The 25343-nt window shown below is 41.0% G+C and overlaps 1 protein-coding gene across 4 annotated transcripts in view; it reads left to right on the top strand.

The window, feature by feature from the left end:
* CRACD (capping protein inhibiting regulator of actin dynamics) overlaps positions 1-25343 on the top strand; it is a 119593-nt gene that overhangs the window by 70437 nt on the left and 23813 nt on the right. For all 4 annotated transcript variants that reach the window (XM_081019783.1, XM_081019784.1, XM_081019785.1 and 1 more), the window contains 4 exons: positions 5005-5170; positions 12446-12581; positions 18877-19041; positions 22165-22233. In XM_081019783.1, coding sequence (XP_080875909.1) covers positions 12462-12581; positions 18877-19041; positions 22165-22233 — 354 coding nt within the window. In that variant the 5' untranslated portion in view covers positions 5005-5170; positions 12446-12461. The remainder of the gene's footprint in view (positions 1-5004; positions 5171-12445; positions 12582-18876; positions 19042-22164; positions 22234-25343) is intronic.

Genomic DNA, 25343 nt, shown 5'->3' with positions numbered 1-25343 from the left:
ACTTAGCTCTAGAGTGGAAAGCACATAGTAAAAATTATATAAATCAAATATTGTTTCAGGTTAGTCAGTTTTAATCTTGGTGAGCCATTTATTTTCCTCTTGTATGTGTTGGTTGGTATTAGGTTCACTAGAACAAATTGCACTAGGGATCTGTATAATTTTCAGAAGCAATAGTAACATCCACAAAATAGAGAAGATTAAACAGCTAGGGTACTTTTCCTGTTTGCTGGTCAATACTTGAGTGCACTTATAGAATTTCAGCCACATATCACCTAGACAACTTTGAGCCTCTTCTGACATCCCCTCATTCTTAGTGAGGGAACCACTGAAATTTTTTGCAGCTCTCTGGTCTTTAAGTCTTGTGAGGTGACATTGGGTAAGTTATCTCTACAGGAAATATATTTTTTAGAAGCGATGTATTCCTGGGGACAGTATCTCTCTTTGAAGGCATGGGTGTGGCACACAGCTGAGGCTTAGAGGGTGGTAGAACAGGGGTCCCCCAACCTTTTTTGGGCCCAGGGACACACTGGAAATGTAAGGAACTCTTGTCATCGCTACAACATACCCATTTGAAAAACTGGCGATCCTCGGAACGCCCCACAAACGAGCCAAAAGCCTGCACATATCCCAAAGCAAATTTAAGTAACAGACTCTCTGAAAGGCCCCTAATCTAAAATATAAGCAGAAGCTTCTCCTTTTGGTTACCCCAGAGGAGAGGGAAGACGGAGAACAAAAAGCCAGTTAATACCGTATTTTTCTATGTATAAGACTAGGTTTTTTTCCTAAAAAAGAATGTCAAAAATCAGGGGGCATCTTATACACAGATAGTGCTGAGGGTGGGCTGGCTATTGGTTGTTGCCACAAAAACAGGGGGCGTATTATACATGGGGGCGTCTTATAGATAGAAAAATGCAGTGATTGGGGTACTAATCCATGGTTTAAGTTACATGTGAACGTTCTTATAATCTTCTAAATCCATTTCGTATTAAAAATGTATTTATATGGGGTGGGGGGGTTAAAAAAATATTCCCAGTCATTTTGAAGGGTAATGTGATTTTAGTTGTAATGTTCTCATTAATTTGTCCCTGGTGTTTGAATAATGCAGTATTAGAGGCACAGGAATTGCAATCTGTTGCGAGATCAGATGCTTTATTTTGTAATATTGCTTTAGTAATGGGATTATGGGTCAGACAGAAAAATGGAAAAATACTATATCTGGTTTCATGCTATTTCCATTTCCATCTTGAATTTAATTAAGCAAAGATTTTTATGTCTGACAGTTAATATGGGTTAACACAAGTGGACCCATTACGTTTTGGGGTGGCAGAGTTTTGAAGGTGCAAGGGCACCCATAATTCTTGGATTTAGTCAAAGTTAGAATAAATCAAGGTTTGATTAAACTGGGCTGAACACAGAAGCACCCTGAATTTTGCACCCACAAAACTCTGGCACCCCAACACTTCCCAGGTGTACTTGCCATCGCATTTATTTGATCTTTGCAAACTGAAAATGACTGGCTTAAGAAATTGAAATATAGGCTGTTGCAGTGTTTGTTTACAATATTTGTATAACATAGTGGTTCTCGAAGCAGCTCGCAATAATAAGATGAGATTTATAGGCAGATTATGTTGCCCACGCAAGAACAGATCCGGAATACCATCTGCTGCTGTTGTGCTGTAGTACTGCATGGCTCATGGCTCTGTTCTCTTGCAAAGTTGTGATACTGGTGGGCTAATCATCATCATCATCATCATCATAATCCTGGGCAGCAGTGTTTTGCAGATTCTTCTCCTCAGTCTATCAGTTGTAGCTGCTATCATTGCTAGTGCTTCTTGGGGGGGAATTTTATAGGCAAATTGAAATAACCCTTTATCAAGTAGTAATATAGCAAGGTGTGGTACGGTCTTCAATGCTCTGGCAAGTGATGAGAATTTTACTGCACATCTGCATCTGATTAGAAATTTGGCAAAGCAGTGGAGTTATTCTCTTCAGCTCCTGTTTGGCAGGCCATTAGTGACAACCAGCTTAACAAAGTGGTTTCAAGCACACCATGCAAAATTGACAACTTCTTTCATATTTATCTCCAGCGAGACAAAGATTGCATAAATTTATTGGTATGGGTTAAAGCATAGCTGTCAACTTTTTCCTTTTATAAAGGGAAATTCCCTTATTCCGAATAGGATTCCTCGCAAGAAAAGGGAAAAGTTGACAGCTATGGATAAAGCTCTCTCTCTCTTTGGTAGGGCTATTCTTTTTTTCTTCTTTTTTTGAATTATGGAACTAAAATAGCATGTATTTTAAAAGAATATACAGGCAGCCCCCCGTTAACGCTTGTTCAATATGTGTGTGACCGCATCACACCGAACCTGGAAATGTCATAAAGATGTCACTGAAACATAGACCCGCTCATTTGTCAGTATAGTGAAATCATAGTGTGATAGTTCTATAGCCATGTATTCTAATAAAGTCGTACCTTGGTTTTCGAACGTAATCCATTCCGGAAGACCATTCGAGCTCTGAAACGTTCAAAAACCGAGGCACAAAGGGCGGCCTGCAAATTTAATAGAGAAAATTGAGAAAAATAACACATACACTCAGCGGAAGCCATTTGACTTCCGAAGCGTGTTCGAAAACGGAAGCATTTCCTTCTGGGTTTACGGCATTCGAAAACTGAAACATTCGTCAACGGAGACATTCAAAAACTGAGGTACCACTGTATGTGGTATAAGTCAAGGGTCTAATCCAATGATAAGGCTTCCCTACATTAACCACCTGGTTACTAAATTAGTCATTCTATGGCCATCTACAGCAGGTGTTACAGAGTAAGAATAGGATTCTTCCAAGCTGTTATGGAGTCTCATTGTGCTAGATCTGTCTTAAAGAAATGTTTGTCCTTCCTGCTTTTTCTTCACATTCAGATTTTAAATGTATGATTTCTGTTTCAGGTGTTGTTTACGCGTTTTGTAGTATTTATTCCTTCACAGTTTTCCTGAGTTTTCAAAGTATTGAATTGGTGTGTGCTGTTAAGTATGCATTTTAATATGTAAATAATATTTTGACTCACTTTTTAAATATTAAGAAAATGACTGCTTATTTCTAGGAAATACTGGACAGAAACGGGGAAATGGGGTGAGGAAGCTTGAGGCTGGAATCTTCCTCTAGCCCAAAAGGGGTTCTCAGCTTAACTGCATGATGATCAGATTGCTGCACTGTAATAGGAAGTTCGTTGTTGCTTATGTATGAAACAGCAGAATAAGAAACTCTGAAGTTGCCATCTCTGTGTATTGAGTGATTAGTGTGTTTGTGTTTGTTTGTGTGTGTGTGTGTGTGTGTGTGTGTAATTACATATAATAGTTTCTCTGTTTAATAGCAACACAATCTTCTTTCTAACCCTTTCCCTCTTTCCTAAAAGAACTTCCAAAAACAGAGATGTGGGGGATGCTTTGTTAACCTTTTGGAAACAATGCCTTTATCAGTATGAATTACCTTTATTACCATGATAAGGTATTGATTAAACCATTGGCTTCCATCAAAACAAAGCAGGAAGCAACAACCAAAAGTTGCAGCAGTGCAGAGCTAATCAACAATTAGGGTTGAAGCAACAACGCCTGCTACTGAATACTGTAGTGTACTACAAGGCTCGCCATAGTATCCCTGCACTTTTGCACACATTTAAGCAGGGAAGCTTCCCCACGTTAACAATGTGATTTGTTTGAGCATCTGCACTTAACCAGTGACTCAGTCTTATATGTGCTCCGAGACATAATTGAGAACCTGGTCTGCTACAGTTGCCAAGCCCTAACTTAGGCTCACCGATGTCTAAATTGAGTTAAATATACAACTCTCTAACTAGGGAGTGGTTCTTTATTTACCAAAATGCCATTACAGCGTAAATGGTATCATGGCCCATAAACACAGAGAGGCAGCAGTTGCCTTGGGATATGAGGAAGCTACCTCCCAGGTCTCCATAAGCAAACCTGAGGAATAGCTTTGACTCAAACAAGCAAAACTTGAACCAACGTATTTGCCCAATCCTCCCATCTTTGCCCCACCTTGTCATTAGCCAAGCCATCTGTGTGATACTGACTGATATCACTATTTAAATATTAAGAACAATGAGCCTTGTGGCAGCTTCGAGACTGACAAATTTATCATGGCGTAAGCTTTCACGGACTGCATTCCATTTCGGCAGACGCAATGCTGTGTCTGTGAATCCACACAATGGATTTTTATCAAACCACAGGTGTTAATTGTCTTACCAATGCCAGGATGTCTGTGTTCTAATTACTGTTTTACTGTGATAGGCCATTGTTAATAAGGTTACGGTCACAGCCTGTACTTTTCTGAATTTAATTTCCTTCTGACCTTGCTGTTTACCCCTTCCCCCAATGTATATATGCACCTGCAACTCAGGATGAAATGGCCTTTAGTTGACAAAACCTACTGCACTAGCCTACTAAGATGCCACAATACTTTTCTTGCTTTTGCTGCAAGAGACTAATATGGCTACCCCTCTGGAAATTTAAATAATAAATTAGTTGCAACTCCGCCTTCCACACTCTGATGCTTAATATCTGTTGCAGGTAATACTCCTTCAGCAACAAAAATAATAATTCTGCTGTCAAATCCACAGTGTTGCAGCATACTGGTTGTTGCCTATAATCCTGCTTTTTCCCCTTCTAAATATTAGTCTGGTCCTGCCACCCAAGTGTGAATCTTTAAAACTTGAGGGCAGATATTTTAATGCTTTCCATTTTGCTTTTGCAGTGCAGGGCCTTCAGTTTTAATGCCTCCAGTCTTGTTTTTGATATATAGCGCCTTCTCGGCGTTAAGTGGAAGGCACACATTTAAATTCCAAGCACAACGTTTGCTTAGACTTTTGACTGCTCTTTGGCCTCATTCTTCCTTGGCAAGTGCTTAACTAACTGCCTTTCCGTTCACCCAAGGGTGCTCCGAGGTGCAGTGTTGATAAGCTCCTGTGTACATTTGTCTCGTTCTCTGCAGACAAGAAAAAAGCAAGCAAATTCCAGCCTTTTAAGAAGTTTTTTGGTAGGAGGAAAAAACGGGAGGCGACCCCAGACCAAGAGGACACCAAGCTGAAACCAAGCAGTTCCTTTGGAAATGTCTGCAATGGACTGTCTTCCGATGAAGAGACAAACAGTGGTCTGAGGTAATGAAACTTGTGTATTTTGCCATTGCTGATGCACCTTTTGTCCTGAGCCTGCCTGGAAGAAAAATGGTAGCTATACTGAGAATTCTTATTTGAATCAAGCATGGCCCTTTTGCATTTTGTCAGCTATTACTTCAGTGCAGTTCTTTTGGAGTAAGTGCTTCTGTAATTTGATGACTCCCAAGGGACTGATTTCAGGATTGCAGGTTTTGCATCCCAATGTGCTAAACACTGAATATTATAAGGTGTTTGTTTAAATATTACTATAAAGTTAACTGGTGGACCTATAGCTATGTAATAATAAAATAATAATAATAATAATAATAATAATAATAATAATAATTTTTTATTTATACCCTGCCCTTCCCTGTTCAGAAAACCGGGCTCAGGGCGGCTAACAACAAATTTAAAACACTTAATTGATGCTATAAAAAACAGCATAAAATACGGTATAAAATGTGAAAATAAAATAAAAAATAAAAAACTAATTTAGGGGGAAAGTCCATCCAATAAACATTAGATGATCACCAGGGCTAGCTGGCTAAATTAGTCCTATTTGGGCCAGCGAGGAGACCAGGGGAGAATAGCTGTGGGATCCCAGAGCGGGTAATCTTCATAAAAACGTAGGTGTTTTACAAAAGATAAACTTGGAGATAGCTCCCCTCCCCCTACGCACACAGCAGGAACTTCATGCATGAAACCATTTAACATTTATACACTCTTAAATAAAGACATAAATACATAAATGTTCAGCAAATGCATGAGGAAAGAAATTGTAAGTAATGATAGGTGAGTTTCTCCCCTCACCCTTGCTCAGTTTGAAATGAGCTCGGGTAGAACAATTTATTCCCATCCCTGAAATGGGAAGGAAATCATTCTATTTTCAAACTCATTCTGAATCTCAGCTCCTTTGCACCTCAGATGTGCAGCAGAATAGGCTTCTTCTGTTGCCACTTTCCTCCATTAGAGATGGAAGAATCTGTACATTTTGGTTCTCTTGGGTTTTATTTTTTTCCAATCTTAAATGCAATTCTCCATATTTCTGCAGCAATTTGTGATTTATTTTATTTGAAAAGTCCTTGTGAAAATTATTCAACATTTTAGCGTGAACCCCCACCCCCCATAAACACATGTTAGTATGTCGTTTGGGCTAATGTAGACATTCTTGCAAGCAATGGAAGCCTAATACAATGCATTTTTGTATGATATTTTCACTGATATATTCATTTAAATACACATTTCCCCCCCAATATATGCATACGTGTCAACATTTGGTCTGATAACTGCATTGCAAAATCTGGATAAGTGTGAATTTCAAAGGATTCCTGACTTTCTGTTCTCATATTGTTTAGGAAAGTGTCGATTTGATTTGGGTTTCAAAGCAAACTGAATCGATTTTCTCCCCCCTATTCTCTGCCACAGCGCACTTCACTTTCTTATTTGCCCACAGGGTCAGCGGTAGTGGACAGAGCACCAGTTTAGCAATGTTTAAGTACTAGGAACCTGAATTTTCCAGATCTCCTGACATTCCTAGTGTGGTATCAAAAGTAATGGGAACTGTCCTTCCAAGGGTTCATGGAGCATTGGGTCTAACAGAGCCCTTCCGGTTCCTGATGCCACCAACATCAAATAAATTCAGATGGTATAAAGAAGTAGGTCGAGAAGGCTGAGAAAGTGGCTTAACTGAGCAGGCCCAAACTTTGGAGGATCTGGGGTCTGAATTGGAATTAATTCAGTGGTTTCCATACTTGAGGAATGTTTGTTTCAGATTTCTTAGTTACAGAGGATTTAGGCATGTAAATTTAGGCATTCATTTTTTATTATTATTAAAAGCAAGGGTACTTGATGTTTAACTTTGAAGTGACTGGCTGCCAAATCTGTTTGTGGGAACTCTCAGCTTGATACATCCACCATGTTGACTGGGAGCCATACAAAGCCTATTGAGTCTGTGAATTCAAAATTAATAATCTTACAGAAATATTTAACAAATTGCTTTTGTCCTTATATCTAAGTGTAATATTAAGCCTAATATTGTACATGCTATTTATCTGGAGCTGCACATTTCCCCTTTCTTGCCTTTCTTCTCATTATATATTTGGCACTCAGGTACTTTTAATTATTTGTCACAATTGTGTTCTGCTTTTCTGAGTGCAGCATGTCTGAAACATATCTCTCTCTTTATGCTCCCAGCCATCCTGTGAGATAGGTTAGGGAGAATAACTTGACACTTGACCACCAAATGAGGCTCATGGCTGAGAAGGGATTCGCATTCAGATCTATGCAGTCCAAGTCTAACACTCTAATCCAATGACAAGGAGTCTGTGGCCCTCCCTGATGTTATTGGGCTCCACTTCCATCAGCCCCAGCCATCATGATCAAGGATGATAGAAGTTGGAGTCCAACAACATCTGGAAGGTGTTCTCCATCCTGGCTCTAACCAGTTATATCTCAGAGGGGTTGGACATATCTGCAATAATCCATATATGAGCTGACTCCAATCTTGCCTCTGAAAATACAAAAGAGATTATAAACACATTTTTTTTCTGCAGGCAAGTATCTTATTTTCTCAAAGCTAGCATTTCTGGAAGGTGCTGATGCAGAATGTATGATATCATTAAAAAGTTACAGCCTTTTTTTATTATAAGATTTTGCATAAGGAAGGATATTTCCAACTGTGAAATTGGGTTGCATAAACTATTCCTCATCCCACAGTATGTTTGTAAAGGTTGAAGCTGCAATAAACAATCTCCAGCTGCTCTCTTGATCATTGATGCTGCAAAGTGATTCACCAGTTAGGCCAAGGTAGTCAATGAAGGAACCAGCAAACGTGTAACTCAAATACTACAAGCATAGAAAATGGTGAAATTACAGGTTAACATGATTGAGAGTACATTTTGGTGTATTTTTGTGGCCTCTCAAACTTTTTTTTTTGCATGTTTGCTTCATGCAATGAGACTAATATATGAGATACATATGAGAGATATTGCCAGACTTCATTTCCTGTTTATTTCTTGGAGTGCTTACTTCTTCCCTTTAGCATCTTGCATTGCATTGTTCTCATGGTAGTTAAGCCTCTTGCAGATAGTGCATGTTTCAGTTCTGTTGTGCATTACGGGCCCAAGGCACAGTGGAGCCATAGCTGGTGAGCCCCAGACTGCAATAAACACAGGACAAGCATTGGGGATTTAAACCAGCCAAAACTGTATCAATTTCACAAGTTTTGGTGCAAGCATTGGGTGTGTATCGTGAATCAACCAACCCAACTGCTGGTTGATTATCTTGCCATGGTTAACCAAGGCATAATGGATCACCCTATGGAACACACCAAATCAGGGTGACCCTGCCCACCTGGGTGGAGCTATGGCCTGTCAGGCCCCTTCTGGGCATGTGAACAGAAGCCCCTCCACCCTGGATGCTTTCAATGGGATACCCTGATTCCCTGGACTGTCAGGATTCCAACTGTGCCGTCTAACCAGACTCAAGGATCCAACCCTAAGCCTTATCCACCACTCGAGTTGGACCCTCCAAGCTCTAACTGAGAGAAATGCCAGGATGCAGCTTACTTTTATGTCCAGAGAACAGACAAGAGTGAAGCCAGAGGGCAAGGGTTGCACTCAGTCCACTCACCAAGCCACACCCCCAAGCTCACCCGCAATTGGCTAGAATTGTGGGCGAGCTCCCAGAAGTCATTGGGGTTCATGGGAGGAGGAAATTACGTCCTTCCCTGGTTGCTCTGATCTTGGGTGGACATTTGTTGTCACGACTCAGGCTGAACTGCAACTGCCGCCACCCCACAGACAGAGGCAAGCGGCTATTCCACCACAGTAATTCACAGTCAAATTTCTGATAAAAACACCAATGTGAGCTCAGCCTTGGATGCAGTGATCGCAAGTATCTGAAGAGTCACTCACATGTATCATGGCAACTGTTGTCATAGTATTATCATGCCGTTTTAGTAAAAGGATTGTTCAGTGCACAGTAGGACCTTGCTCCAAGCAGTGCTTTATTCATTGTCAGGATTTTTTTAAATAAAAAAAAACCCAAACCCCAATAATTTGGCACCCCAAAAGTGATATTATTTTGGAATTATTTTCTCTGGAAGGGGTAAAAACAAGAAGGCATATGGGTGCCAGCACACTGCAGAATGTTACTCGCATTCTTTTTCATTTTCTTGTTGCTATTTGCAAATGCTTCAATAAGGGAGTGGGAGGCAGGTTTCTACACTCCTAAAAATATGTGGCAGCTTGAGGTTTCCAAAAGATGGTAATGGTCTTAGAATTGCGCAGGAGCACAGCAAGGACGCAATATAGATAAATCGCTATACTTGGAAATATATTCTTGTCACAGTAGGTGAACCGTAAACATAGTCGCATATAGAAATACCCACCAGGATATGTAGCGGATATAGCCATAAAGTATCATAAGAGGAAAGGGCACAATCATAGAATCGTTGAAAGATTAAAGATGGATCGTATCTAGAATGGACTGGAGAATTAAGTGTGTAGAAGAGCAAATTATTTATTTATTTTTTGAATTGTCATCTTCTCTCAACTAGACACAAACAAACCACTATGCTCAAAAAGTTCTTCCCCTGTTTCATGAGGTTTTTTTTGTTTTTTATTTGAGCAATTTTTGTTTTGTTTTCTGTATTTTATTAATAGTTCTGAGTATTATTTTATAATAACCAGCGGGTTACACATTTTAAAATAAATATTTATAACATTGGCCACCTGTGTATAGTATCATTGGTTGTTCAGAGATGTAATACTCTCCAGACATTACCCCATGTAGTTAAAAAACTCATTAGGCACTGCTGCTACCAGAGTTACCTGCTGGAATGGCGCCACAGATCTCTAATTAAACCGATAAAGTGAATTTTCCTATGTTATAACTGTACTTCTGGCCTCTAATAGTGCTCCTTACTTTTATGTAATACTTGCCCACTAGATCAGTGTACTAGGGTTGCAGGCAGTAGGTCAGATGTTGATGTGTTTTCTTTACAAATAGATCAGGAAGCGCCACTATGAAGTCTATAATTGGAATTTGTGATCCAGATAAGTCACTTGTGGAACTGCACACACAACCAGGATTTTCTTTGACATCTCCACCGCTGCAAGAAAGGCAGCCGAAAAGGCAAGCCGCTTTTAAGCCAAATAGCGGATTGACTGTTTAGCTGTTTGAAGAACTGTGGAGAAAACGTCAAAGAAAGTTCTGGCACTGTCAGGCAATTCTCCACACACAGCCTTTTTTTTTGGGGGGGGGAGGTAGGATGAAAGCTTATGCCTTAAAAGACTAGTTAGTCTTTAAGGTGCCGCAATATTCTTTGTTGTTCTTGCTGCAACAGACTGTCATGGCTACCCCCTCTGGAATCTGATACGATATTAATAAATTATGTCTAAATTATTGTCGCATCTGTTTTCAAATTGAGATTCTTTAGATGTAGATAAGGTTTCTAAAATGAAGTCCTCTTCTACATGCATGTATAGTGCAATATGTACTAAAATACAGTGGTACCTCGGGTTACATATGCTTCAGCTTACATATGCTTCAGGTTACAGATTCCGCTAACCCAGAAATAGTGCTTCAGGTTAAGAACTTTGCTTCAGGATAAGAACAGAAATTGTGCTCCAGCAGCATGGCGGCAGCAGGAGGCCCCATTAGCAAAAGTGATGCTTCAGGTTAAGAACAGTTTCAGGTTAAGTACGGACCTCTGGAACGAATTAAGTACTTAACCCGAGGTACCACTGTACTGTGTTGTCTTTATTGACACAGCATTTTACTCCCTTGTGTATTGAATTCTCTGCAACTCTGAGTTATTCTCAACACTGGGTATGATCCTAGTGAAGTTGAGCACGTTTAAGGCTTGCTGATTCTAGTGCCAGAACCAGGCAAGTGCTTAAACCTCCCCTGCTGAAATAAGTAAGACATCAACATGTTTTACATTGGCTTGATTATGCTCAATGACTGGTAGACTTCAGCAGTAAACAATTATTTAGTGTCTCAAGCAGAAACTGTCAAGCCTTATGAAGGTGTCCAGTGCTTCTTGTAGCTCTTAAAAATTGTGATAGCATGATGTACTGAACTATTTTAAAGCTTACTAGCCAAGTCCAGCTCAAGAGAGTTCTTAACTCTGCGGACGTGGCCTCTGTCTGGTACAACTAGCTGCATTTTATATTATATATAATGCCTTGCTTCTGCTTTGATTTATATTTAGGGGGGAAATGCTTCAGTCAATTTGCATTTGTTCCAAAGGATCTTATTAATGGTTTACTAAGTTTTCAAAGACAAAAGCTTTTCATATCGTAATTATATAACAGCAAGAAGAAATTTTCATCTCTCCTATAACTGGGAATTGGAAAGCCTTTGAAATCTACATTCCCGTTGACTTTTGCTCTGTTTTGCTTCATAATTTCATTTCAAGGAAATCAAGCATTCAAAATACAAATGGTAAATTGCCCTTGATTATATATATTTTACCACTCATGTGGATTAATGTGTGACTAGTGGTGCAGGATAACGTATGGCTGATTCATACATCCTATGTACAGTCTCTTTGGGAATAAGCAGAGCCACTGTCGGCTGATGGGCAGGGCTCTGCTTGCTTTGAGCAACCATGTGTCTGCTCAGCTGCCATGATTTCAGCAATGTCAGTAGATTGAACAGTTCCACTGCCAGCACAGACATTGTGAGTGTGGAGGCATTGGACCATATTAACAGTCCATAAACTGATATTAGAATGAGTATACAATGGCATATGGAATGAATTTTGAGTGATCAAAGTCCAAATTAAAACTTTTTAACTCAAGAAAATGCATCACTGATAGACTTTGGACAAAACAAATTCAGGATTGACCTGAGCTTATTTATTCTCTGTATTTGAAACTGAAGTCATAACTAACTGATATTCATCAATTTCAGTGGGTCTGCTCTGAGTATGATCTAGTAAGGTACCATCACATGTGCGTAAAAACTAGTATGTAGTAATTCCTTGTAAGAGCTTGTATATTTTTTGTGCCATGATTTGTATACTACAGATATATATCGTGCTCATTGGCCTTTTCCATATTCACCAAATGGTACTTGCAGAAAATGTAAGCTGTGGAAGAAAAGTTGTGAATAGAATGCAAATTAAATATTTTACCTCCCACCTTGAACCTTCAAAACCAGTTAGGACACGGTTTTAAATACATACATACATTAATTTGGGGAAGCAGTGCCATGAGAAATGGCAGAGATGCTTTTACAAAATAAAATCCTCTATGTCTTGTGCTTCAGGTCTTCCAATCATAGTATGGGAACACGGGCCTTTTCCCATGAGAGTATTTTTATACCTGATGGGCGAACAGAGAGTGAGGAGTCTCTTCAAGCAATGTCACAAGAAAACATCCTAGGCAAAGTCAAAACCCTTCAGGTAAGAATTAGAAAGCGACATGACTACAGGTGTTGCAGTTCAAATCTTTTAATTTTTCTTGTTTCATCATCTTTCCTTCCTTCTGCTGACCCTATTGCTATGCAAAATGTCACGCTGTTAGGAAAGTAGATTCATTCTAAGTGTGTGTATTTGCAATTTACAGTTTCTGGCAGCGTTCTTCATAGCCCTACTGCAGCACTAAGGCCACACATAAAATTAGGTGAAGCACTGACCACATGGTCAGATACTCTTGTTTGTGCTACGTGAAGTCTGCACAACTTAGAACCCACTAAACTGAACATAATCAGAAGTTAAAACTCGATCAAATCATGATTGAATAATTAACAGTTATCTGATGTAATGACAAAATATAAACCAACACTCAAGACAGTCTTAAAATGTACTCCCATCTCCAGAGGACAAAGGATCAATTAGGGAGATAGGAAGACAGGAAGACTTTTTATTTTACTTCTTTAAAAAAAGAGTGATTAACCTTCCCGATTTAAGGTATATGTCTTTGAAACCACCTGTTGGCAGCCCAAGGCAAGCAGTAAAGAGGCTTGTCACGCATCTGTCAAGTCCCAATGCATGGGTGGTGATGAGTTCCATTCAGTCACAAGCTGTCAGTTAACTAAGAAAAACTTGATAAAAATCAGCACAAGCAAATGGAAAAGCTTTCCCTGGGCTGTAGGTTTGTGTGTGTATCTGAATGTGAAAATCTCCCTGAAAGTAGAAAACTCCTCCCTGATATGTTCTGCAGGGTTTACAGTGAGAAGGAGATACGCAGGCAAAAGTCTGTTCTGCTGGTGCATAGGGCCACAGGAAGGAAACCAGGTCAGAAGGGGGCCACGGTTGGAAAACACTGATTTAGAACATGCAGGTTTAGTGCTTGGTTTCCGGTTCTCAGGAGATATTGAAAGAGAACTGACAGAAATTTATTAATGAGAACATTTAATAGGACCTCATAGAAGAAAGTTCCCCCAAGAGCTTGGCTAAATGCAAGTATTAAGACAACTGTAGGTCCCACCAGCAAGGTCCTTATTGCTAGTACAGTGGTACCTCGGGTTACATACGCTTCAGGTTACAGACTCTGCTAACCCAGAAATATTGCTTCAGGTTAAGAACTTTGCTTCAGGATGAGAACAGAAATCGTGCTCCGGCTGCGCGGCAGCAGTGGGAGGCCCCGTTAGCTAAAGTGGTGCTTCAGGTTAAGAACAGTTTCAGGTTAAGTATGGACCTCCGGAACGAATTAAGTACTTAACCCGAGGTACCACTGTATATGTCAGTCAGAACAAAATACATGATAAAATCAAATAAAAATACCATGCATAGAGGCATTTTGTTATTTCACTTCAAACACTTGCTGATTACAAAAAGTCCCCCCCACTAGTGCATTGTAGATGAACACATACAGCTTCCTTTGACACATAACATTTCTATCACTAGCTCCATTCATAAGCCTTTATCAATATTTGCAGCAGCTTGTGGATGGGGAAACAGCACAATACCCATGCTATAGGAAGGCATCTTTATTTAGAGGTGCAGGTCAGCCTGTCGGAACAGACATAGGATGGGTAAAATAGTGTTGTAGATATAAAAGATGACAAATGGATCTTCCAAAGGCTCATAGTCTGAAAGTTATGAAGGAACAGCAAGAAGCAAACTGCACAGGTAGAAATGTTGCAGGCTTGATGTTCCAAATGTTAGAAGGATGAAGGAAGAATAAGAGACAGGGGGTTAAATGAGCCTCTTTTATGAGCCGGAATTTAAGGAATCGGTGGAAGAGAACAAAGGCATGGTTAATGGATACATATGAACCTCAGAGTGTAATAATGAGGCAGCCAGATAATAGTTCTTCATAAGCACAAGTAATTTGATGTCCATTTGAACATCAGTGCCTTGATGCCCGGTGCTGCATTATGTGAAATACGACAGAAGAATTATGTGAAATCTCTAGCAGAGTCTGTGCCCTTGGCTGCCTAAAGGTTTCCTTCGATAGGGAAACTGGGCTCCATTCTCTCAGGTGCCGTCAACAACAGCTAGTTCCCTTGCAGATTTTCCCATCCTTTGGGAAAGTTGGAGCTGTTCCCACATTACGCTGCACACATTTGTGCAGACATTTGTGTGGTGAATTTGAAAGCCAGCACATGGATTGAACTCAGTAATTGTTAAGTTGTGGGTGAACATATCAGACGACACAGCGATTCTTCAAACAGCTCTTGTTTATTCACAGGTCAGAACAGAACTGAACTGAAGGGTTCAGTTAGCCTGCTTATATAGAGCTCCAGTACAACGTAACTGTAACAATTTTCTAAAACTATCCAATCACTGAACGTCACTTTCGATCCCTTATTTGCATAACTATCTACAGTATCCTCCTGCTGGCCCAGGGTGAGAACTTCAGTACATAACAGTAATCTGGAGTACCGATTGGGTGCACGCATGTTGAAGTGGTCAGGATCACTGTGTTGTGGATATTCCAGCCAGCAGATGACACAGAAGCATAGAATTGTAGACCAAACCCCTGCAATGCAGGAATCTCAACTAAAGCATCCATGACAGGTGGCCATCCAACATCTGCTTAAAATCCTCCAAGGAAGGAGAGTCCACCACCTTTCGAAGGAGACCACTGTCAAACAGCTCATACTGTCAGAAAGTTCTTCCTGAGGTTTAGTTGGAATCTCTGTTCTTGTAACTTAAATCCATTGGTTTGAGTCTTTCCCTCCATAAACAAGCTTGTTCCCTCTTCCATGGTGACAGCCCTTGAGATATTTGAAGATGGTGCTTGCCCCCTTCACCCCACGCACTTTCACAAAAAATACTTCTTGGGCGGGGTTAAATAGTGGGGCTGAATGGTGATTAAATGCAGAATCTAGAGCCCATGAGTAAGATAAAATCTAAAATGCTATTCAAATAAATTTCTTACTCATGGTAGTGTTGATTTTTGTGCATTGCTTTTGCAGCATTCTACTGCTTTATCTAAAAAGGTGTTTTTTTAATTGAGTCTTCTGATCTTTCTGAGCTTAATTTGAATGGTTTATTTGTTTCTTCTGAGATACAATATGAAACCTTGACCAAAGCCACACAGCAAATGAGTCATAGTTCTGTTTCATATACAATAGATATCCATCTTCTTTAATATATTTTATCTTTCCCCTGTTGGAAAGAATACCTCTATTTTGAAAACGTCTGTCTGGATTTGACAATCTCATATTTATTTTTTAAAAAATCAGCATGTATCCTTTTCTTTGAATGTGCGTTTCCTGTATATTTTCACACATAAGATGAAAGGCAGAGAGACAAAATCTTGTGGTAAATTTCCCTGTAATTTACAAAATAAAAATAATTAACAGTCTCCTCTCTGCTAGCTGAGTATGATTCATCCAGCTATTTCAAGAAAGAAATGCTAAATTTTCCATTTGCCTGTTCCAAAAACCTTTTAAAGAGTTTACTTTTCAGATGAAATGTATGTCCAATTATTCAGCCCTTTGGTGCCAATCAGATAAGTGCTACCTTTCTTCAAAGAGGGGTGGGGCGGGGCAGGGAGGATAGCTGAACATTTGCCTGTGGAAGGGAGCTCCACAACTTGATCTTGCTTTTCATTGGGGAAAATATTTTCAGTGCAATCCTATGTTTACTGAGGAAAAAGTCTCATAATGTTCAATGGAGTTTACCCTCAGCAAGTGCAACCACAGAAAAAAAATTCCAGGGTAGGAGAGAAGTGAAGTGGGAGAGCAGGCTATTTTCTCCCCGCCTACAAAAAAAAGAGAGAGAATTGCCTGCACGTTTTGCCTCTTATCTCAGGTTCTGCAAAAGATAGTAGCTTGCTTTTTATAAGAAATAAATCTGGGAATCTGGCCATTATGATTCATGGGGGCAGGGACACACATTCACTGGCCCTTTACTCTCCATGATAGGTCAGTGTGTCTGGCTGTTAATCAGAAGGTTGGTGTTTCGAGCCCACCCAGGACTGGCTGTGGACAAGATTTATTCATTGCAGGGGGTTGGACTAGATGACCCTCAGGGTCCCTTCCACCTCTACAGTTCTATGATTCTGTGACTCCCAGAAGTATACAAACTTACCAGGGAGTAAGAAGTTAATAGGGCTGACTTCAGTTTATTAAAAGCAGCTGAATGTAAATAATATATTAATTAATTTAATGAATTATTTTTCTTAGTAGTTGTTTCCCAAGCCATAACGATTTTTATTGATTATGGAGCACTTGCAGAGCTTGAGAGTATATTTCCCCCCTCAGGAGCTTCACTCCTTGGTCTGCCACATATTTGGTCTAGCGGCAATTGTGCTATAAAATGACTGTCGCTGTTATAAGAAGGGGGAAGGTTTTCTCATCGTTTTCTATTTCTTAAATGATAGTGCTCTTAAGATACAAATTATCACCTCTCCTCACTCACCCCCACCCACTCCCTAAAGGAAAACAGATATACATTTAAAAAAACAACAACACCCAATAATAAAAAGCAATTATGAAGGAACAAGGAAACTTATCTGCTACACTTCCAGCATGTACTTTCTTATGACATCCATATTTTGCTGCTTTAGGATGAGTGAGTGATAGAAAGATAAAATGGTTCCTGGGGTAGAAAATCTGAATGCATCTTCTCTTTCTTTAGCTGATTATTGTGCTTGAAAGTTCACCTGCACAAATTCCACTAAAATTAATGGGACCTGCGAAAGAGCACTAGCCATGAATTTGACTCCATAGGTCAGATCTGTCTTTCTGTGACCTGTGCAAAATCTCCTCAGAAATTTTACGAATCTTTCTGAAACACGTCCAGAATTTCTCAGATTTTCCCCTGAAGCAGGGACCACCAAATTTGCTTGGACGTTTGTTTTTAGCAAACTCCAGAACCCCCGTAAGCAAGTCCCCAAGCATTCATTGGACATGTTTGCAGGCTCCCCGTAAGTATCTTGTTGGACATGGTGAAAGCAGAATACTGAAGTAGATGGACCTTTGGTTTGAAGCAGCAGATATCATCTTAAGATTCTAAATTCCCCAGATTCCCTCAAATCCACTTTGAATTTCACTTTTAGCTATGTTTTTGTTGGCAACATTAGTGTGTCTCCCATTCTGCTGCCCATAAGCTATCACCTAAGGTTGTTGACTTACAATACTTCGTGTTTAGGGCTGCCTATTTATCACCTTTTTGTTGTGGAATGGAATCTTAGAAGCATAGATACAGCCAGAACCAATTTTTACCAATAAATTATTTGTGGGGTAGGGTCTTGTTTCTCCCTCCCCCCCCCCCCCCATTGTTGAGAGCTTGATTATTGATGGTTTTAGGGCCATTCTTCAGTACTGCACCCTCGTGAAGATTGTCTAGTTTTAAATCTGAAACCTGGAGGCGTTTGGATTTTGTGGAAACCTAGACTCAGAAGAACAGGGTCCACCTCTGTGGAGAAATAGGATGCTCTATGGTTCCAAATTGGGAATCGGTCGACATAAAAGATGGAAGTATTGACACAAATCAAGATGTGCTAAGTGTTAGTATTTCACACCTCCGATGCTGCAGATGGGATTGGTGTAAATCACATGCCTGTCTGGGAAGAGTGTAGGAACGGAAGACAGTCTTATCTCTTCCACTGTATGTACAATTGCACTGTACTTTTGCTCTTACTTGTTCCTGCTTCCTCTCTCGGAGCTGGAGAAAGAGGACGCCATGACTCCTTTGTCCACTGAGTAGGGTTTCTTCAGTACTGCACCCTCATGAAGATTGTCTGATTTTAAATCTGAAAACTGGAGGCATTTGGATTTTGTGGAAACCTAGACTCAGAAGAACAGGAGCCACTTCTGTGGAGAAATAGGATGCTCTATGGTTAAAAACAAACAACTGGTTCCAGCCATTGGGAACTGGTCGGCATAAAAGATGGAAGTATTGGCACAAATCAAGATGTGCTAAGTGCAGCCTGTGATCTGTTGTTCTAATACAGTTACTAAAATTAACTGCCTTCTCTTTCATCTGATAATGCTGAATACAGTGGTACCTCTGGTTATGTACTTAATTCGTTCTGGAGGTCTGTTCTTAACCTGAAACTGTTCTTAACCTGAAGCACCACTTTAGCTAATGGGGCCTCCCACTGCTGCCGGGCAAAGTTCTTAACCCAAGGTACTATTTCTGGGTTAGCGGAGTCTGTAACCTGAAGCGTATGTAACCTGAGGTACCACTGTATTATGGGCCCCATCACTGTTGGAGAGGAATGAACTGTGTAGGAGAGGGTTTGGAAAGCAATGTTTTTCCTTTCTAATATGCATGGTGTTGTTGTTTTTTCCTCCAGCAACAGTTGGCCAAGAATATTAAATTTGGCCAACCTTCACAAGTGACTGTTTCAGTGAAGACAGTTGGGGAAGCAAACGCTAGTTTGGAAGCAGATGTGTTACTCAGTAGCCCCATGGAGATGGCTGCACAGCAGGACATGGTCCTTCCAGAGAGCAATAATAAAGTAAGTCCTTGATACCTTACTTTGGGGAAATGTCAAAAGAAGTTGCCTGCTGCTGGCGGTGGTGAGTTTGTACTTTCTCACACTGGGTGCGCGTTGGGAATGGAGTTTGGAGGGATTAATTTCAAGAAGCTGCAGAATCATCAAACATGATGCAAGGTGGCTGTTGAATGCAGCACACATGACTTCCTTCACTCCAGGTACAGCTGTATGTTCACACGTTCAACGCTCATGCAAGTCATGAAGCTTGATCTGAGAACCTTACATATTGGTCCAGTCTAGAGTCACTTTCCTGATGTAAAAAACAACAACACAACAGACAATGGAAGACAGTATCTATATAGAGAAATGTACCGTATTTTTCGCTCTATAGGACACATCCGACCATAAGACGCACCTAGTTTTAGAGGGGGAGAACAAGAAAAAAAAATTCTCTCCCTCTCTGCGCAGCGCCCCTTCAGCAAAACTGCAGGAGAAATGGAGCCCCTTCCATTTCTCCTCCTGCTTCACTGAAGGGGCGCTGCGCAGAGAGGGAAAGCAGTGCAGCACCTCTCCAGTGAAGCAAAGCCAGGAGAGCAAGAGGGATCAGTGCGCACTGATCCCTCTTGTTCTCCAGGCTTCAGCAAAAGCAATGCAAAGCCTCCAGAGCGCAGTGGGAGCTCCCGCTGTGCTCCAGAGATTTCAGGCGGTTTTCCCTGAAGCCAGGAGAGCCAGGCAACCTGAAGCCTGGAGAGCGAGAGGGGTCAGTGCGCACCTACCCCTCTCGCTCTCCAGGCTTCAGTGAAAGCAAAGTGAAGCCTCCGGAGCACGGCGGGAGCACTCCCGCTGAGCTTCGGAGGCTTTGCGTTGCTTTCGCTGAAGCCATGGAGCCTGCATTCACTCCATAAGACGCACACACATTTCCCCTTAATTTTTGGAGGGGGGAAAGTGCGTCTTACATAGCGAAAAATACAGTACATATGTTTTCACATTTCATTACCCATAATTAGTTTTGTGAATCGGCTTTTTTATTTGCTTCATGTCTGTGCGTTATTCCATACTGTGTGCATGTCAAGGTCAAGACCTGTCCATGACCTTCCAGCTCTATTATATATTTCGGCTAAGCGCTGGTGATAATGTTGGCATTGCTTGCACTAGAGCCCACAAGAGCTGGCCCCTCTCACCTATTCACAGCATTTCGGGTGAGGCGAACAAGCTGAAATCTTGTGCTTAGGTCCTTGCAAATTGCACTCCTCGATATCTCAGCACTAGGAGTCATGTGTGATTCTCTCTCACCCAGCACAGACCCAGTCATTTTGGAGCCTGACAGTGCCAGCCCCTGGGAACAGGACACCTTTCTCTGGCAGTTAGTGTAGGATCTGTCAGAATCAATTTGAGGAGGGCTCAAATGTCCTTCTGTGCTCGTCTCCTTACCAAGTATCAGAAAAAAATGGATGCCACTCCTGGGTGCCAGAGGAAGCAGAACGTATCCAAGCAATATTCCTCAGACCACAATGCGAGCTCATCCTAGGGGTGGGGAAATCTGTAAATTTCAGTTTCTCTTGTGTTTCCAATTTTCAGTTCTTTACATTTCCACATCACTTTGCACATTTTTTAATAAAAAAAATCCTAATCCTGAAAATTCACCAGCATTTTAGTGCAAATTGTTCCCAATATACACATTTTAATGCATTTTTGCCTAATAGACACATTTTTGCAACACAATTTATCCTAATATAATGTGTTTTTGTATGTTATTCACATGTAATAATAATTATAATAATATAATAACACAAAATGCATTTCTGTGCACACTTTACTGCAGTATATGTATTTTTGTACACATTGCATGGTTGAAGAACTGCTTTGCAAAATTCAGAAAAGTTCAAATTTTGAAGGATAGCTGTCTTTCAGTTAGTGAATTATTTCAAAAAGTGCGAATGATCTAGATTTGCCTTTAAATGCATCCCTGGCTGAGTCACATAATTTCTTAGAGCTAGTTTGTATGTAGTATAAATTCAAGCACAACAAATCCTAAAGAGCTTTTGTTTTTGTTTTTAAAGAGCTGCTTACTGGGAATTGAGGTAAACAGGCAGAGGCAAGCACATTTTCTTGCAGGAAAGAAATGCAGTTGTTAAAGGAATTCATGGAAAAAACAAAGAAAATGCAGTCCCCACCAATTTCAGCATTCAGGGAGTTAAAAGCCTGCAATGTGGAGACTTATTTATAAAACCACAAGAGTCAACAACCTTGAACTTAAGAGATAAATTGTTTGCTTTGCAGGCTTTCAGGGACACACATGAATTATAAGCGATAGAACCCTGTCTCTTAGGGCAGCCGGGAAATGGAGACCTTTATTCAAGGATATGTAGAGCATATTCCGAAGGCTTGTCTTGACACTGGGTGTTGCACATTGCACAAGTCTCTCTTAAGGGGTCTTGAAAGTGTGCGTCATCTTTAGCTCAGTGGAACAGACTTTGAAATTGTCAAGTACATACATAAATTTTCTTGTAGGTGGATCTTTGTTGTGCTGCTGTCTGTAAGAAACTCTAAAAAAATAAGTACATTCACTGAGGCTTTATTGCTTTGAAGGTCAATGTAAACTAGAGTTGAATGCACCAAGGCAGCTCCATATTTTATATGGCAAGCACAGCTGCTATTATTATTATTATTATTATTATTATTATTATTATTATTATTTTCATTTCTATCACATCCTTCCTCAAAGGAATCGAGAATAGCAGTCTTAATCCACTCCTGTACATGTGTGTGAACTGTTTCTCTATCAGATAAGCGTACACAGGTTTTTAAAGGCATGAGTATGAAATCTTACATGTGTTTTCCACTGAACGCACTGGCATGACACTTGTAAGCAGGCAACAATGTGTGCTGTATAAATTGTGGGTCTGCCCTCAGTTCCCATGGCACCATATGTTCCCAGGGCAGAATGCAACACTGTTTGAAATATTTTTTTTCTAATGTCCTCTCCCAGACCAAAGTTCTGAGAGCAGTGAAGCTAACCAGAGGGTCCCTCTGCTGAACAGAGGAGTCTGAGGAGATGAAGGGGGATCGTTAAGATATTTCGACCAGTTCTGTAATGGTAGTCCATAGTTGTGATATTTGGCAAACATAATCTTATTTTTCCAGTCAGGTGGCACACCCGATTCATTAAGCCCAGCAAGTTTGCGAGGAACAAGGCAGGAAGTGGAAGAAAAGGTAATGGTCATGAATAGTTCATTGCATTTGTTTCAAGGAGTTCTGTAGCCATTACATTTAAGGTTCCACCATAGGACCTAGTTATTGAGCATTTGTCCTGGTCTGCTTGCATGGCTGTTATATTATACCTGGACATCCCATCAGATGTCAAAGCGATAAATAACTACCTGACATTCAGAAGACATCTTAAGTCAGCCCTGTTTAGGGAAGTTTTTAATGTGTGACATTTTAGTGTATTTTTGGTCTCTGTGGAAGCCGCCCAGAGTGGCTGGGGAAACCCAGCCAGATGGGCGGGGTACAAATAATAAATTATTATTATTATTGAGCATTAGTTCTGATTTGCTTGCATTGTGTTTACAAGTCTTCCTGTTAGTCATTTGCACATCCTTTTTCCTGTCCTTTTCCAAACTGCAAACAGTCCCCTTCTTTTTAAAAGTGGATTTGTTGCACTAGGGCAATAGAGCCCTTTAAGCCGGTTTAATTGCACGAACCCAGCATTCCAGTTTATGCATGAATCACCCCTGCAAAATACCGACAGTCTGGAGACACTCTTACATTTCTACGTTACCTACGTTACAGTTTTAAAAGCACAACTGGAAATTTCTAAGCATGTACCTCCGAGCCATAAAATGTGAATATGGGACTCAAACATCATGTGATGATGGTAGATCTGTGTCTTTAAGCCGAATCTGTGCTAGTCATATAGTAAGCAGGCAGTAGGGGGCTCAGTTTGAAGATGGTGCTCAGCCTTTCCCCTGCTTATAATTTAACCTTCCCTCAATCTCTTTTCCAACATCACCTTCCCATCCGCTGGACTCCAATGCGGCTGGAACAGGTTGTGGGACAGTTCCACTTGCACGCCTCATTTGTTATTTGAGGGACACGGGTGGCGCTGTGGGTTAAACCACAGAGCCTAGGACTTGCCGATCAGAAGGTCGGCAGTTCGAATCCCCACAACGGGGTGAGCTCCCGTTGCTCGGTCCCTGTTCCTGCCAACCTAGCAGTTTGAAAGCACATCAGAGTGCAAGTAGATAAATAGGTACCGCTCCAGTGGGAAGGTAAACAGCATTTCCATGCGCTGCTCAGGTTCGCCAGAAGCGGCTTAGTCATGCTGGTCACATGACCCGGAAGCTGTATGCCGGCTCCCTCGGCCAATAAAGCAAGATGAGTGCCGTAATCCCAGAGTCGGCCACGACTGGACCTAATGGTCAGGGGTCCCTTTACCTTTACCTTTACTTTATATACACTAAGGGCAAATCTGGATTTGCCTGTTTCCACTTGTAGCTGGAACCTAACAAACAGGTGTTTGAAAATATTAAGCATCCTACTGATACAGTAACCACAGAGCCAGAATTGGATGAGGCCACCAATTGACTGCACTCAGTGGCAAATCAAGTGTTTGCAAAGCTTAAACTGCCCCTTGATTCTCAGTTTTTTGTGTGCTTCCTTCTCATTTCGTTGAGTGCCACTTGCAAAAAGGGCCAGTTGCTTTGCTGCTCCTGGACCCTACAGGTGATTCCAGGCCCACTGTGGGCTCTTTGTCCAGCACCTCCTCCTTTGCCAATGGCCCCCCTCTCCCGCTTGCTTGGCTTCCCTTTGTCTGCTTATACAGTGGTACCTTGGTTTACAACCATAATCCATTTTGGAGGTCCGTTTGTAAACCAAAACAGCCGCGCTTTCGCCAATGGGGCCTCCAAAAAAAATATGTTCGTAATAATAAAAAAAGGGCTGTAATCTAAAAAAAGGTTGCAAACCGGGACACGCACTTCCGGGTTTGACGTGTTTGTAATACAAAATGCATGCAAACCAAGATGTATGCAAACCAAGGTACTACTGTAGTGTTCAAGCCATTATGCTTCCTTAGGAAGGTGCTTACTATGGAAGAGGCTCCTGGGCTCCCCAAGATATTTTGGCCATACTACTAGCCAGTGGCATAGCAGTTGCCCTGTGCACAAAACTGTTAGGGGTGCAAAATTTCAGTACCCATACAGCTGTGCATTTCTGTCGATGAGCTCCATTAAAAGCAGCTTCTCCACACGGACCAGGAGGTGATCTCTCCATACAACATAACAACTCTCTGTGGCTGCGATCTCCTGGGTGACACGGATGCCATTAGGCAGTTGAATGTGCATGCCATTTTCTGCCAGCCCTGTGTGGCCCCGAGCACTGGCAACCCACGCTATGCCACTGCCACTGACTATGTGAGCACATCCTCTGCATGTACACTCTACCAAAGGCAGCAGAATAGTATGGGCAGGAGGAACTGCATGGGCAGGAAGGGAATCTGCTGATTGGAAAGAAGTCCCAGAATGTAGAGGATATAAAGAACAGTGAATCCTGAGACAGGAGTCACATCCACACCATACATTTAAAGTGCATGGTCCCTGCCCCCAAAGAATCCTGGGAACTGTGGTTCGCTCCTCAGAGAGTTACAATTCCCAGCACCCTTAACAAACTACAGTTTCAATTATTCTTTGAGGAAAGCCACATGCTTTAAATGTATGGTGCAGATGTGACCAGGGTGTCTTAAAGAAGAGGACATAGGAGTAAAATGATTCTGCCAGGTGTGGATTCTCCTCTCACTACATCACTGTGATGGGGAAATCTATACCTAGTGAAATTCTCCCTTCCATGCAACACTTAAAGGCTCAGGTTTTGGCAGGGTCTGACTCTGGCAACTCTTAAGAGGGAAGTGAGATCCAAGCATCAGCAGCTGGTGTATGAAGCTAACCAAACACATATTTGGCTATGGGTGACAAAATAAATATAATGTCACATGATTCAGTAGTCAAGAAACAGAGCTTTACAAAGCCCAGAATACCTAAAATATGGAAAGTGCTACACTCTATATATTTCTGTACTTACTGCTGCCATTGCTGATTATGAGCCTATTAACATTTATGACATTTTGGCTGATTTCTACAAGGCATCTAACGAGCTTATTAAACAAGGGCAAATAAATATTAGATTAAAAAGCCTCTTAAATTTTGTGTAGGGCTGCCACTTAATATTTGCTTCGTCTCGGTAGAGTAATTAGTGATAAGTCAAGGAGCGTCCCTTCCTGAATTTTTAAATTTCATACCTCTGTGCCAGGGAACTTGTTACTGAAT

This window comes from Podarcis pityusensis (genome assembly GCF_964106645.2).
Source record: "Podarcis pityusensis genome assembly, chromosome: 9".
Lineage (NCBI taxonomy): Eukaryota > Metazoa > Chordata > Lepidosauria > Squamata > Lacertidae > Podarcis > Podarcis pityusensis.
Note: the sequence above shows the minus strand (reverse complement) of the source record. Positions and strands in the feature narration are given on the sequence as shown.